We start from the raw sequence: 13,314 nt of genomic DNA, 5'->3' as shown, positions 1-13,314 counted from the left end.
GTGTCAGCCATGTTTCAGTGAGGCCAAGGAAGGAAAAATCCGGGAGGTAAAGAGGTCGTGAATCATGGAATTTATTGCAGATGGAGGGGGCATTCCAGAGTGATCCAGAGAGAGGGAGCTGAGTGGTGGGCGTCAAGGGCAAGTAATTGAGATGGGAAAGATTTCTGGTGTTTGTGTTGGTTTGGGAACAATAGAAGGGGGTAATAATGGGAGGTATGAGCTGTGGGGGTCCAGGGTTGGGAGATATGTCACCAGCAGGGAGGAGAAGCAGAGAGAGGCAGAGCAGGTGGAAGGAGGAGAGTGGGCGATTTGTTTTGTGGGTTATTAGGAGAGATCTGAAGTTGAGGAGCAGGTCAGTGGATGAGGTCAGGTGGGGGGGGGGCAAGAGAGAAGGAGAGATTATTACTTGGTTAGAGGGTGCTGGGGTCTGTGGATAGCGAAGGAGAGTCAGGAGTAATGGAGGCAAAACCATTAGAGCATATTTCAGCATGGTAAGAGTAAGTGTGGAGCTAACAGAAAATGATGTATATTTTAACAGAGATTAGGCGTACCTTCTGGTCACTTCTGGCTCATTTCTATAGTTATCCTTAGAAAAGACATCCTTGCAAAAAACAGCCCAAGGTCTAGACAGCCCTGTGTATTGCTTCTGAATTTATTGCAACTTAACAGCACATGAAAAGGCCCAGGTGTGATCAAGGGAGGAGCAGCAGGAAGGCTGGACACAGGAGACGATTAATTAGGAGTCAGAAGAGAAAATGCAAAAGGAGATTGATTCACATGGACAGATAAGGACAAATTGTGTGTTAGAATCAAGGAAATAAGGTGAGAAAACAGTCAGAACGCATACCAGTAGTAGAGAGATACAGGGTGATTGGGATCAGGAAAGATGGATTATGGTATTGCAACAGTCAGAACACATACCAGTAGTAGAGAGATACAGGGCGACTGGGATCAGGAAAGGAAAGATTATCTCAAAACTCGGTGCTCTGAGTCAGTATTATTATGGTGATGACACACTTGACTTTTTTTTAAAATTACTTTAGTGGTGAAAAAAATGTTGAAGTGTAAAAACAAAAAAATATTGGCTTGTCTCGACCAGCCACTTTTTACATTTTCTGTCAATGGAGCAGTTTGATTCCTTGTTTTCTTGCGCCACGGGCTGATGTTTTTATAGATTATGGGGTACCGATGACATTTTCATTGCTTTCTTATATATATTTGGAGGAAGTGGGGTGACAGATAAATGTCAATTCAAGAATCCCAATTTTTTTTCTTTTCTGCATCTAACATATAATTTAAATAAGAGTCTATATATTAATAGATCGGACCTTTTTAGAGACGATTAAATCAAATTATATATATATATATATATATATATATATATATATATACATACATACATACATACATACATACACACACACACACATACATATATACACACACACACACACACAGTTGTGGCCAAAAGCATTGACACCCCTGCAATTCTGTCAGATAATGCGGTACTCAGTTTCTTCCTGAAAATGATTGCAAACACAAATTCTTTGGTATTATTATCTTCATTTAATTTGTCTTAAATGAAAAAACACAAAAAGAATTGTCCTAAAGCCAAATTGGTTATAATTCCAAACCAAACATAAAAAAGAGGGTGGACAAAAGTATTGGCACTGTTCGAAAACTCATGTGATCCTTCTCTAATTTGTGTAATTAACAGCACATGTATCTTACCTGTGGCACCTAACAGGTGTTGGCAATAACTAAATCACACTTGCAGCCAGTTGACATGGATTAAAGTTGACTCAATCTCTGTCCTGTGTCCTTGTGTGTACCACATTGAGCATGGAGAAAAGAAAGAAGACCAAAGAACTGTGAGGACTTGAGAAACCAAGTTGTGAGGAAGCATGAGCAATCTCAAGGCTACAAGTCCATCTCCAAAGACCTGAATGTTCCTGTGTCTACTGTGCGCAGTTTCATCAAGATGTTTAAAGCCCATGGCACTGTGGCTAACCTCCCTAGATGTGGACGGAAAAGAAAAATTGACAAGAGATTTCAATGCAAGATTGTGCGGATGTTGGATAAAGAACCTCGACTAACATCCAAACAAGTTCAAGCTGCCCTGCAGTCCGAGGGTACGACAGTGTCAACCCGTACTATCCATCGGCGTCTGAATGAAAAAGGACTGTATGGTAGAAGACCCAGGAAGACGCCACTTCTTACCCCGAGACGTAAAAAAGCCAGGCTGGAGTTTGCCAAAACTTATCTGAAAAAGCCTAAAACGTTTTGGAAGAATGTTCTCTGGTCAGATGAGACAAAAGTAGAGCTTTTTGGGCAAAGGCATCAACAGAGTTTAGAGGAGAAAAAAAAGAGGTATTCAAAGAAAAGAACACGGTCCCTACAGTCAAACATGGCGGAGGTTCCCTTATGTTTTGGGGTTGCTTTGCTGCCTCTGGCACTGGACTGCTTGACTGTGTGCATGGCATTATGAAGTCTGAAGACTACCAACAAATTTTGCAGCATAATGTAGGGCCCAGTGTGAGAAAGCTGGGTCTCCCTCAGAGGTCATGGGTCTTCCAGCAGGACAATGACCCAAAACACACTTCAAAAAGCATTAGAAAATGGTTTGCCAGAAAGCACTGGAGACTTCTAAGTTGGCCAGCAATGAGTCCAGACCTGAATCCCATAGAACTAGGAAAAACACCGTGTGCCGAGGTAGGTTCCCAAACCATATATAGTATAATGAAAATTTGGCACTCAACTTAAATGCTTAAATGGAACAGTTTATTTGTAGCACCAAACAAAACGTTTCGGTCAGTGCAGACCTTCATCAGTTATGTGCTCAAGGAGGACCAGGCTTGTGCTTTCCCTGCCAGACAGATAAGACTTAACTGCGCTCCAGCAGCACACTGACAATTGGCTTTACAGGGACATACAAAAAGCGCCCTCCAATCTAAGTACAGACAATCTTTGAGCACGTAACTGATGAAGGTCTGCACTGACCGAAACGTTTTGTTTGGTACTACAAATAAACGGTTCCATTTAAGCATTTAAGTTGAGTGCCAGGTTTTCATTATACTGAATCCCATAGAACACCTGTGGAGAGATCTAAAAAAGGCAGTTTGGAGAAGGCACCCTTCAAATATCAGGGACCTGGAGCAGTTTGCCAAAGAAGAATGGTCTAAAATTCCAGCAGAGCATTGTAAGAAACTCATTGATGGTTACCGGAAGCGGTTGGTAGCAGTTATTTTGGCTAAAGGTTGTGCAACCAAGTATTAGGCTGAGGGTGCCAATACTTTTGTCTCGCCCATTTATGGAGTTTTTTGTGAAATGATCAATGTTTTGCTTTTTGCTTCATTCTCATTTGAGTTTTTTTATTTAAGACAAATTAAATGAAGATAATAATACCAAAGAATTTGTGTTTGCAATCATTTTCAGGAAGAAACTGAGTATTATCTGACAGAATTGCAGGGGTGTCAAAACTTTTGGCCACAACTGTGTATATATATATACACAAGGCAGAACAGTGCTGATCATGAAGGATCCTCACAAAGGAACAGTTCCATCCAACTGCCACCCAATAACCTGCCTTACAAGATGGAAACTCCTGTCAGTCATCATAGCCACGAAGCTACAGAACCTTATGAACCAGTACATGAATCCAGTTCAGAAAGGTTTCGGGACCGACACCAGAGGCTCTAAGCACCAGCTCCTAGTAGATAGAGCAGTCGCTCAAGACTCAAGATCCAGACCAATCTCAGCACAGTCTGAACTGACTGCAGGAAAGCCTATGACTCAATGCCACACACATGGATCTGTGAATGCTTGGCTCTCTACAATGGCAACAGGAAATTAAGAACCTTCCTCAGAAACTCAATGGGGCAATGGAGAACAACATTGGAAGTCAACTCAAGACAACTAGCAGAAGTGACCATCAAATGCCGCATATACCAAGGTGATGCACTGTCCCCATTGCTGTTCTGCATAGGTTTGAACCCTCTCAGTCAGATAATTACAGAGTCTGGCTATGGATACAAGATCAAGAGTGGAAGCACCATCAGTCACCTCCTCTACATGGATATCAAGCTGTATGCGAAAAACAAACGAGACATTGATTCACTGATCCACCTGACAAGGATCTACAGCAAAGACATCGGGATGTCCTTCGGACTGGAGAAGTGCGGCAGGTTGGTAATAAAGAAAGGCAAGGTAGTCAAGACCGATGGAGTGGAATTACCAGCAGGGCATATAGCAGATGTACAGACATGCTACAAGTATCTCGGCATCCCACAGGGATACGGTAACCATGATGAGGAGGCAAAGAAAGCAGCAACATCCAAATACCATCAAAGGGTAAGACAGTTACTGAAAAGCCAGCTCAATGGGAAGAATAAAATCCACGCCATCAATACATATGCCCTGCTAGTTATCAATGGTATAGTATATGGCAGTCATCATATTATACAGCACTGAGCTCTTACAATTGCTCATTTTGCCTTTCTACCAGCTAATGCTTCTCTGCTCTATGTAGAAACAGGAAGTCTCTTGTCCCAGTAGAAAACATTCCTCTCCTCAACTACTGATCCAGCTGCTACCCCCACCCCCTGCCATTGACTTTTGCAGTGACTTATGACTCATACAGGGAAAATTGACCTCTTGTTTCTACATAGAGCTTAGCAGGATTCAGCTAATCAGTTCTTAACCATATGACATAGACCTAATGAAAAACAGAATCAATAAAGGGAACCTGTCACCCCCCCCCCCAGGGCCTATTAAAATAAAAGAGCCACCTTCAGCAGCACTAAGGCTGCATTCTGTGAAGTTGGCTCTTCTGTTTATTATCCTTAGTAACACTGAAATAATTAGTTTTGTAAATTGCCCGCCATACCTCTATTGCATCATAGAGGTATGTTTTCTTCCCCTGACTCAACCCGCATCGCAGCCGTCCATCATCCCCCTCTGGCCTCCGGGCGCCGCCTCCTCTCTTTCTCATGACGTCACAGGTGCCTGCGCTCTGCAATCAGTGCGCGCTGCCTGGGAACTTTACATCAGGTGATGTAAGGATGTCGCGACTGCGTGTAGCGAAGGCCCCAGACCCCACCCCGCAGTGTGTTATGATGTATTCACACTGCAGGGCTGGGAATCTTGCACCTGCGCAGTGAGGATATCTGCGCCTGTCCCCATCTCCCTCCGCCTCTTTCCGACGTATTACGGTGGAGGGAGATGGGGACAGGTGCAGAGATCCTCACTGCGCAGGCGCCAGATTCCCAGTCCCGCAGTCTGAATACATCATAACACACTGTGGGGCGGGATCTGGAGCCTCCGCTACACGCAGGTGTGAGATCATTACATCATCACCTGATGTAAGTTCCCGGACAGCGCGCATGGCACCTGCCCGAGAAATGTTTGCAGGCGACGTCACGAGAAAGAGAGGAGGCGGCGCCTGGAGGCCAGAGGGGGATGATGGATGGCTGCAGTGCAGTCGAGTCAGGGGGAGAAAACATATCTCCCTAACTCAATAGATGTATGGCGGGAAATTTACAAAACTCATTTCAGCCTTCCTAGGGATAATAAACATAAGAGCAACCTTCACAGAATGCAGCCTTAGGCTTTTTTCACACTAGCGTTTGGAGGCGCAGCGCACGCTCGGCGTGAAGCTCCACCCCCCCTGCCTTGCCTCCTCCGGTCAGCTCCGCCTATAGGCACATGACGCTGCATGCGACCTGCGTACCCTATATTTAGCATTGGGTACGCAGGGCCGTGCGCAAGTATGGTTTTGCCGGCGCATGCGTCATTTTGACGCTGTGCCGGGTGTACCAAAACGCACCGTGCTGCGTTTTGGCGCGCCCGGTGCAGCGTCAAAACGACGCGTGCGCCGGCAAACGCATACCTGCGTATGGCCTGCGTACCCAATGCTAAATATATGGTACGCAGGTCGCATGCAGCGTCATGGGTCCATAGGAGGAGCTGACCAAGGAGGTGCAGCAAGGGGCGGAGCTTCACACCGAGCGTGCGCTGCGCCTCCAAACGCTAGTGTGAAACTAGTGCTGCTGAAGGTGGCTATTTTACTTTAATAGGGCCTGGGTGGGGGGGGGGGTGACAGGTTCCCTTTAAGTGGATAGAAAGGCAAAATGAGTAATTGTAAGTTTAAAGAGCTGTATAATATGATTACTGCAATATATTATGATTACTGCAGTATATTAAGCGGATATAAGTTTTGATAGGAGTATTTATTTAAGACACTAGAAAAAAAAAATGTAAATTTTTACAAGCATACACACTTAGTATTATCTTAAGACAGCTATGGAAGTTTGCTCAGCTCTGGAGGTCTGTAATAAATTCTACAATGCACACCATAAAGAGTAAATAAAAGGAGTTAGATACATTTTTCTATCATAGCCAACAATAGCTTTTGAAGAAATTTCTGCTACAGCCGCTCTTTTGCGCAATCAAACCGGATGGGATAGCCTTCACTGCCAAAATGAAATCAATGATCATGACCTTGAGCCTGTTTCCATTTAATTGGTTACCCTTGTTTAAGTCACTTACTAACCACTGCAAACTGGGAATACCCCTCCAGACGTGCGATTTTGGAGATGATGTGACCAAGTGGTCTAGCTAATGGGGTCTTTGCCAAAGTTGCTCACTTCTTATATTTATCCATTTTTTCAGGATTTAAACACATTAGCAAAAAAATTTACCGACTGTCTAATACAGGGGTCTCAAACATGCGGTCCCTGAGGCTGCTTCATGAGGCCTGCAGGCACTGTAAACCCCTTGGCATCCCTGCCCGATTCAGGGGGCTGCCAACGGCAGTGTGTTATTTCAGCTGAATGTGCGTGCTTAGGGAATGGGGAGGCCATGCATACCAGGATGGGGAATGAGGGGGGCGATCGATACCAGGACAGAGATGAAGGGGCCATGCATACCAGGGTAGGGATAAGAGGACCATGCATACCAGGATGGGGGATGAGGGAGCAATGCATTCCAGGATGGAGGATGAGGGGGCCATGCATACCAGGATGGGGATTGAGGGGGGCCATGCATACCAGGATGGGGATTGAGGGGGGCCATGCATTCCAGGACGGGGATTGAGGGGGGCCATGCATTCCAGGACGGGGATTGAGGGGGGCCATGCATACCAGGATGGGGATTGAGGGGGGCCATGCATTCCAGGACGGGGATTGAGGGGGGCCACGCATTCCAGGACGGGGATTGAGGGGGGCCACGCATTCCAGGACGGGGATTGAGGGGGGCCACGCATTCCAGGACGGGGATTGAGGGGGGCCACGCATACCAGGATGGGGGATGAGGGGGCCACGCATACCAGGGATGGGGATGGGCGCCACGCATACCAGGGATGGGGATGGGTGCCATGCATACCAGGGATGGGGATGGGCGCCATGCATACCAGGGATGGGGATGGGCGCCATGCATACCAGGGATGGGGATGGGCGCCATGCATACCAGGGATGGGGATGGGCGCCATGCATACCAGGGATGGGGATGGGCGCCATGCATACCAGGGATGGGGATGGGCGCCATGCATACCAGGGATGGGGATGGGCGCCATGCATACCAGGGATGGGGATGGGCGCCATGCATACCAGGGATGGGGATGGGCGCCATGCATACCAGGGATGGGCATGGGCGCCATGCATACCAGGGATGGGGATGGGCGCCATGCATACCAGGGATGGGCGCCATGCATACCAGGGATGGGCGCCATGCATACCAGGGATGGGCGCCATGCATACCAGGGATGGGCGCCATGCATACCAGGGATGGGCGCCATGCATACCAGGGATGGGCGCCATGCATACCAGGGATGGGGATGGGCGCCATGCATACCAGGGATGGGCGCCATGCATACCAGGGATGGGGATGGGCGCCATGCACACCAGGGATGGGGATGGGCGCCATGCACACCAGGGATGGGGATGGGCGCCATGCATACCAGGGATGGGGATGGGCGCCATGCATACCAGGGATGGGGATGGGCGCCATGCATACCAGGGATGGGGATGAGCGCCATGCATACCAGGGATGGGCGCCATGCATACCAGGGATGGGGATGGGCGCCATGCATACCAGGGATGGGGATGGGCGCCATGCATACCAGGGATGGGGATGGGCGCCATGCATACCAGGGATGGGGATGGGCGCCATGCATACCAGGGATGGGGATGGGCGCCATGCATACCAGGGATGGGGATGGGCGCCATGCATACCAGGGATGGGGATGGGCGCCATGCATACCAGGGATGGGGATGGGCGCCATGCATACCAGGGATGGGGATGAGGATGGGCGCCATGCATACCAGGGATGGGGATGGGCGCCATGCATACCAGGGATGAGGATGGGCGCCATGCATTCCAGGATAGAGATGGGGATGGGTGCTATGCATACCAGGATAGGGATCAGGATGGGTACCATGCATATCAGGATAGGGATCGGGATGGGTACCATGAATATCAGGATAGGGATGGGCGCCATGCATACCAGGATAAGGATGGGGATGGGCACCATGCATACCTGGATAGGGATGGGCACCATGCATACCAGGATAGGGATGGGCACCATGCATACCAGGATAGGGATGGGGATGGGCACCATGCATACCTGGATAGGGATGGGGATGGGCACCATGCATACCTGGATAGGGATGGGGATGGGCACCATGCATACCTGGATAGGGATGGGGATAGGCACCATGCATACCAGGATAGGGATATTAGTACAGAATTGACCACAATTTTTGCTTCACTTTTTTTTCTATTTTCTTTCTCTAAAAACCAGGGACATAACTACAATATAAGGACCTAGATGGGGACATGACGGGGATATATCTACGGACCTCAATGAGGACATAACTACAATATGTGGACCTGGATATTGGGACCTGGATATGGCGACATGACTACAATATGAGAACCTAGACGAGAACCTGGAAAGGGACATATCTACAATATGAGGACCTGGATGGGGAAACGAATAGAATATGAGGACCTGGATGAGAACCTGGAAGGGGACATATCTACAAAATGGGCACCTGGATGTGGACATAGCCACAATATGGGGACATAACTACAATATGAGTGCACATTTGTTATCACCACATCCATAATGACCCAAGCTCTAAATAAAAAAAAAAAAAAAAAAAAACAGCAAAAATGTTCAAAAGGTGTATAGAAAAAAAAATGGTAACACTAAAAATGTCACTTTGTCCTTCAAAGAATTTGGCCCCCCAAATTAAATTTTTTTCTATATGCAGCCCATGTACCCAGCTAAGTTTGAGACGCCTGCTCTAAAATATCCCATATTGATCGTTTGTTTGCGACCCACATGCAACAAAGTGCTGGCACCCCTCTGAGTGAAGGGAATTGGTACCCCAGTCAGAGCCACTTGCAGTCTCTGAAAAGGCCCCACTAGGGTGTAAAATGATTGTGTTCGGCTGTCCATTTGACTGAAACCCTGGAGACCACATAAGATGTCTGTGGCTTTACCATAAATATGGGCTCTTTTCGTATACATGCTGGGATCAGTTTGTTACTGAAAAAGTCAGCTATTTTAGTGAGAGGAGCCAAATGATTTAGGTCACCAAAAAGAGCTTGACTCCCCATTACTAATACCCAACCTCCTGAGTAATGATATAAGCAATGTTATTCCATTCTCATCGCTAATCAGTGTATATATGTAAATACACACGTTATGAGAAAACTCCACGCTTCTGATTCGTCCGTCTCTTCGGATGACTGTTGTGTATACCAAGTCACATATTATACCTTTAAAGCTTGGGAGCGTCCAAGGGTGGGTCTGAAGGTTAGATAACATAGGTGGCATAATAAAGATTCAGTCTTTTAGGTCATGTACTGAGCTCATCCCAACACCATCAGCACAGGACTCACATTCACACTGTACTCACTCCCATTGATGTAGGAAAACTAAAAGAGATCACCAAGACTGCGTGAAGCTACAGCTTACATGACCGTATCTTGCCACATCCTTAAAAAGCCGGTGCCAGCATTGTTCTGGTGACGCAATCGCTGGAGGCGATTTAATCACAAACTAGTCTTTGAGTAAACAGCAATGTTCCAGAAAAGTATATTGTCTGAAGTCAAGCACTCGGATGTTCCATGCCTCATAGCAAGACAGAATACGGCTTCAAATGTAACCATGGTCTATGGCTTTCAATAGATTTGCCGGTCTAGGGCTTTTTTCGTTTCGGAAAACCCGTGTCCCTCGTCTGTGGTTCGTTTAAAAGAAAAAAAAAAAAAAAAAACAACTTTAACTGCTTTACTCACCCTACCTGGATCCAGCCCTAAATTTCTCACGTTCTAGCATTATCGTCTGCAGTGCTGACGTCACGTCGACAGCGCTGCTGCCAACAGCTGAACTCTGCGGATTGTGCTGTCAACTCGGTCAGAGTCACTATGCTCACTGATTGGCTGCAGTGCTGCTGACGTGACATCAGCGCTGCAGATGACAACAGACTCACTGCTGGTGCCAGGAGGGAGAGTTCAGCGCTTTTTTTTTTGCAAAACATACTGCAGCCAAGATACAGGATTTTTCCTAAACTGGAAATTCACTTATCACCTATCTGCAGGAAACGTGAGAAGTGTTAGATCACTGGTGGTCCTATCGCAAGGAGGCCCATCATTCATAACAACAGGGGTGCGGTGTCCCTAGTTTAAAAGCAACAGCAGGGCGCCTTTATAGTGTAGAGGAGATCTCCATCAGTTCTCTATACCATGAATAGAGGGGCAATGCACAAAGACCGCTCTACTAAAGTGGGCGACACTCGTGATCGCTGAGGTTCCATTTGGCAAGACCGGCAACAATCTACCACTCATCTCCTTTCCTATGGATAAGCAACTAGGCTTGCTATGAAAAAACTTCATTAATGACAATACAGGTCCGTTTACATGGACTGACAGGCGGTATGATATGACGGTTGATTGGTAATAGTTCAACAATCAGCAGTCCTTTGAATGTCTGTTGACAAGCGGAGCAAAGCAAACAATGCTTTGGGGTGAGTATAGCTTTTTAGGCTAGGTGCACACGTTTGGAAATGCTGCAGAAATTTCCACAACATTTCCGCAACTCCTGCCGCGGGTAAAACGCATGTGAATTCGCATGCATTTTTCCAGCAAAAAACAAACGTTTTGCAAGCGTTTTTCGCTTGCAGAATGCTTGCACATTCCAAGCGATTTAAAGCATCGCTTGGAAATGTGATTGACAGGTTGGTCACTTGTCAAGCATAGCGCTTGACAAGTGTGATCAACTTTTTACTATTGATGCTGCCTGTGCAGCATCAATAGTAAAAGATAGGATGTTAAAATTAATAAAAAAAATAACAAATATTGTTATTCTCACCTTCCGACGGCCACCGGAGTCCTTCCCGCCTCTCACCACGCTCCCGGCATCATCCGGACCCAGTGATGCTTTGCACGAATGACCGCTGATGACGTCACGCTCGCGAGAGCGCGATGTCATCAGCAGTCATTTTCGCAAAGCATTACTGGGACCGGAAAATACCAGGAGAGTGGTGAGAGGCGGGAAGGACTTTGGGGGCCGCTGTAGGGTGATTATATCTCTATTTTTATTCTATTTTTTACAGGATTATGGTACCCTGGGCCTGGAGGAGAGACCCTGGGTACCATCTGCACATTGATCGCTCACTTTACGCATGGTGGGCATAGCCACATGTGTAAAATGAGCGTTTAAATGCAATCTTATGGCGGCGGAATCGCCGCGATTCCGCAAAAAGAATGAGCATGCTGTGGATTTTTCCGCTATGCGGATCCGCAGCAGAAAAATCCGCAGCATTAGCACAGCATTGCGGAATCCCATAGGATTGCATGGGATCCGTTTTTTTTGCGGCGATTCCACAGCGGAAAAACGCAGCGAAAACACACACAAAAAAAACCATGCAACGTGTGCACACAGCCTTAGCACCTTCTATTTTACCCCCATGGTTCCTTACTTTCAGATTTACCATTTGGGCGGAGAATCCCTTTAAGATTCTCTAATCCTCATTAGATCAATATACTTCACTATACCAAGTAAGTCACTTATGACTGCACACGGGGTATTTGTATTGCAGCTTTCTTTAGAAAACAGTATCACAGGTTTACACATAGCATTCTTTTCTTCTAAGTGGTCCGTGGAACAATTCATAAAGCTTCTCCTGGAACAAATTGATGTAAACATTAAAGTAGAAGAAAGAGGACCAGCAAAACAGAGCTAGATGGAAACTGTCCCAGAAATCACCAACATGGCATTTAGAAAGCTGAAGACATGACATACTGGAACTTATTATTCACATAATCTTTAAAAACTTCATTAGCCTGAAAACTCAAGACATGACATATTGGAGAAGTAATCACCAAGTATCAAATAACTCACTAACTGCAGTGGGGCCTAAAATAGCATTAAAAACGGTCTTACAAGCTTATCCTAGAGTTGCTCCCGAAAATAAACGCCAATTGGTAATGGGCCATGTGTGGGGTGGTGCTCACCTCCCATACGGCACTGCTTCTCCACAGTCGGTTCTTTGCCCCCTTAATGGACAACCCCTTTAATTGCCGTAATATTCCCATATATACTAAACAGTGGAGCAGAAGTCAGTGGATGTGCTTGCTTACCTGCAACGTATCCCCAAAGCTTAGCTTGTGAATGAAGTGGCTCATGTCAGGGTTCTGGGGCTGAGCTGTGGCACTGTGTGTGGATACATGGAAATTTCCAGGCACCTAAAACCAATGATCGGCAACATTAGGTTTATGAACTTGTACTACTCATTCATCAGAATTGGCTCTATGCTACTTCACTGTAGATTATGTGCCTAAGGTCTAGAGCAGCGGTGGACAACCTGCAAAAACGTATCACTCCGTCTGGGCGCTCTACATTATAGTCAACGGACCAGAGGTCACTCAGAGCCTACTGGAGTCAAGCAGCCCATCCAGCACAGTCCATTGTCTTCCACTGAGTTTATATATATTCCCCTGTATTTTTTCTAACCAGTCAGACAAGACTCACAGCTGGGGGCTGCAACCCTCAGCTGTCAGCTTCAGCAAGGCTGGTTATCAAGAATAGAGGGGTCCCCATACTGTTTTTTTTAATTAAATAAATAATTTTAAAAAACGGCGTGGGGTCCCCCCCCATTTTGACAATCAACCTTGCTAAAGCAAACAGCTGGGGACTGGAATTCTCAGGCTGGTAAGTGGCCACGGATAATGACCACCCCCCCAGCCTAAAATAACAGCCCACAGCTGCCCAGAAAAGACACATCTATTAGATGTGCCAATTCTAGCACG

At 46.7% G+C, this 13,314-nt stretch overlaps 1 protein-coding gene across 1 annotated transcript in view; it reads right to left on the bottom strand.

The window, feature by feature from the left end:
• ERGIC1 (endoplasmic reticulum-golgi intermediate compartment 1) overlaps positions 1-13,314 on the bottom strand; it is a 110,959-nt gene that overhangs the window by 28,386 nt on the left and 69,259 nt on the right. Inside the window, exon 6 of the mRNA XM_073575226.1 lies at positions 12,646-12,750. Within this exon, the coding sequence (XP_073431327.1) occupies positions 12,646-12,750 (105 nt within the window). The remainder of the gene's footprint in view (positions 1-12,645; positions 12,751-13,314) is intronic.

Source organism: Dendrobates tinctorius, unplaced genomic scaffold, assembly GCF_039654945.1.
Source record: "Dendrobates tinctorius isolate UK_male_01 unplaced genomic scaffold, ASM3965494v1 ptg000043l, whole genome shotgun sequence".
In the NCBI taxonomy this organism is placed as follows: domain Eukaryota; kingdom Metazoa; phylum Chordata; class Amphibia; order Anura; family Dendrobatidae; genus Dendrobates; species Dendrobates tinctorius.
Note: the sequence above shows the minus strand (reverse complement) of the source record. Positions and strands in the feature narration are given on the sequence as shown.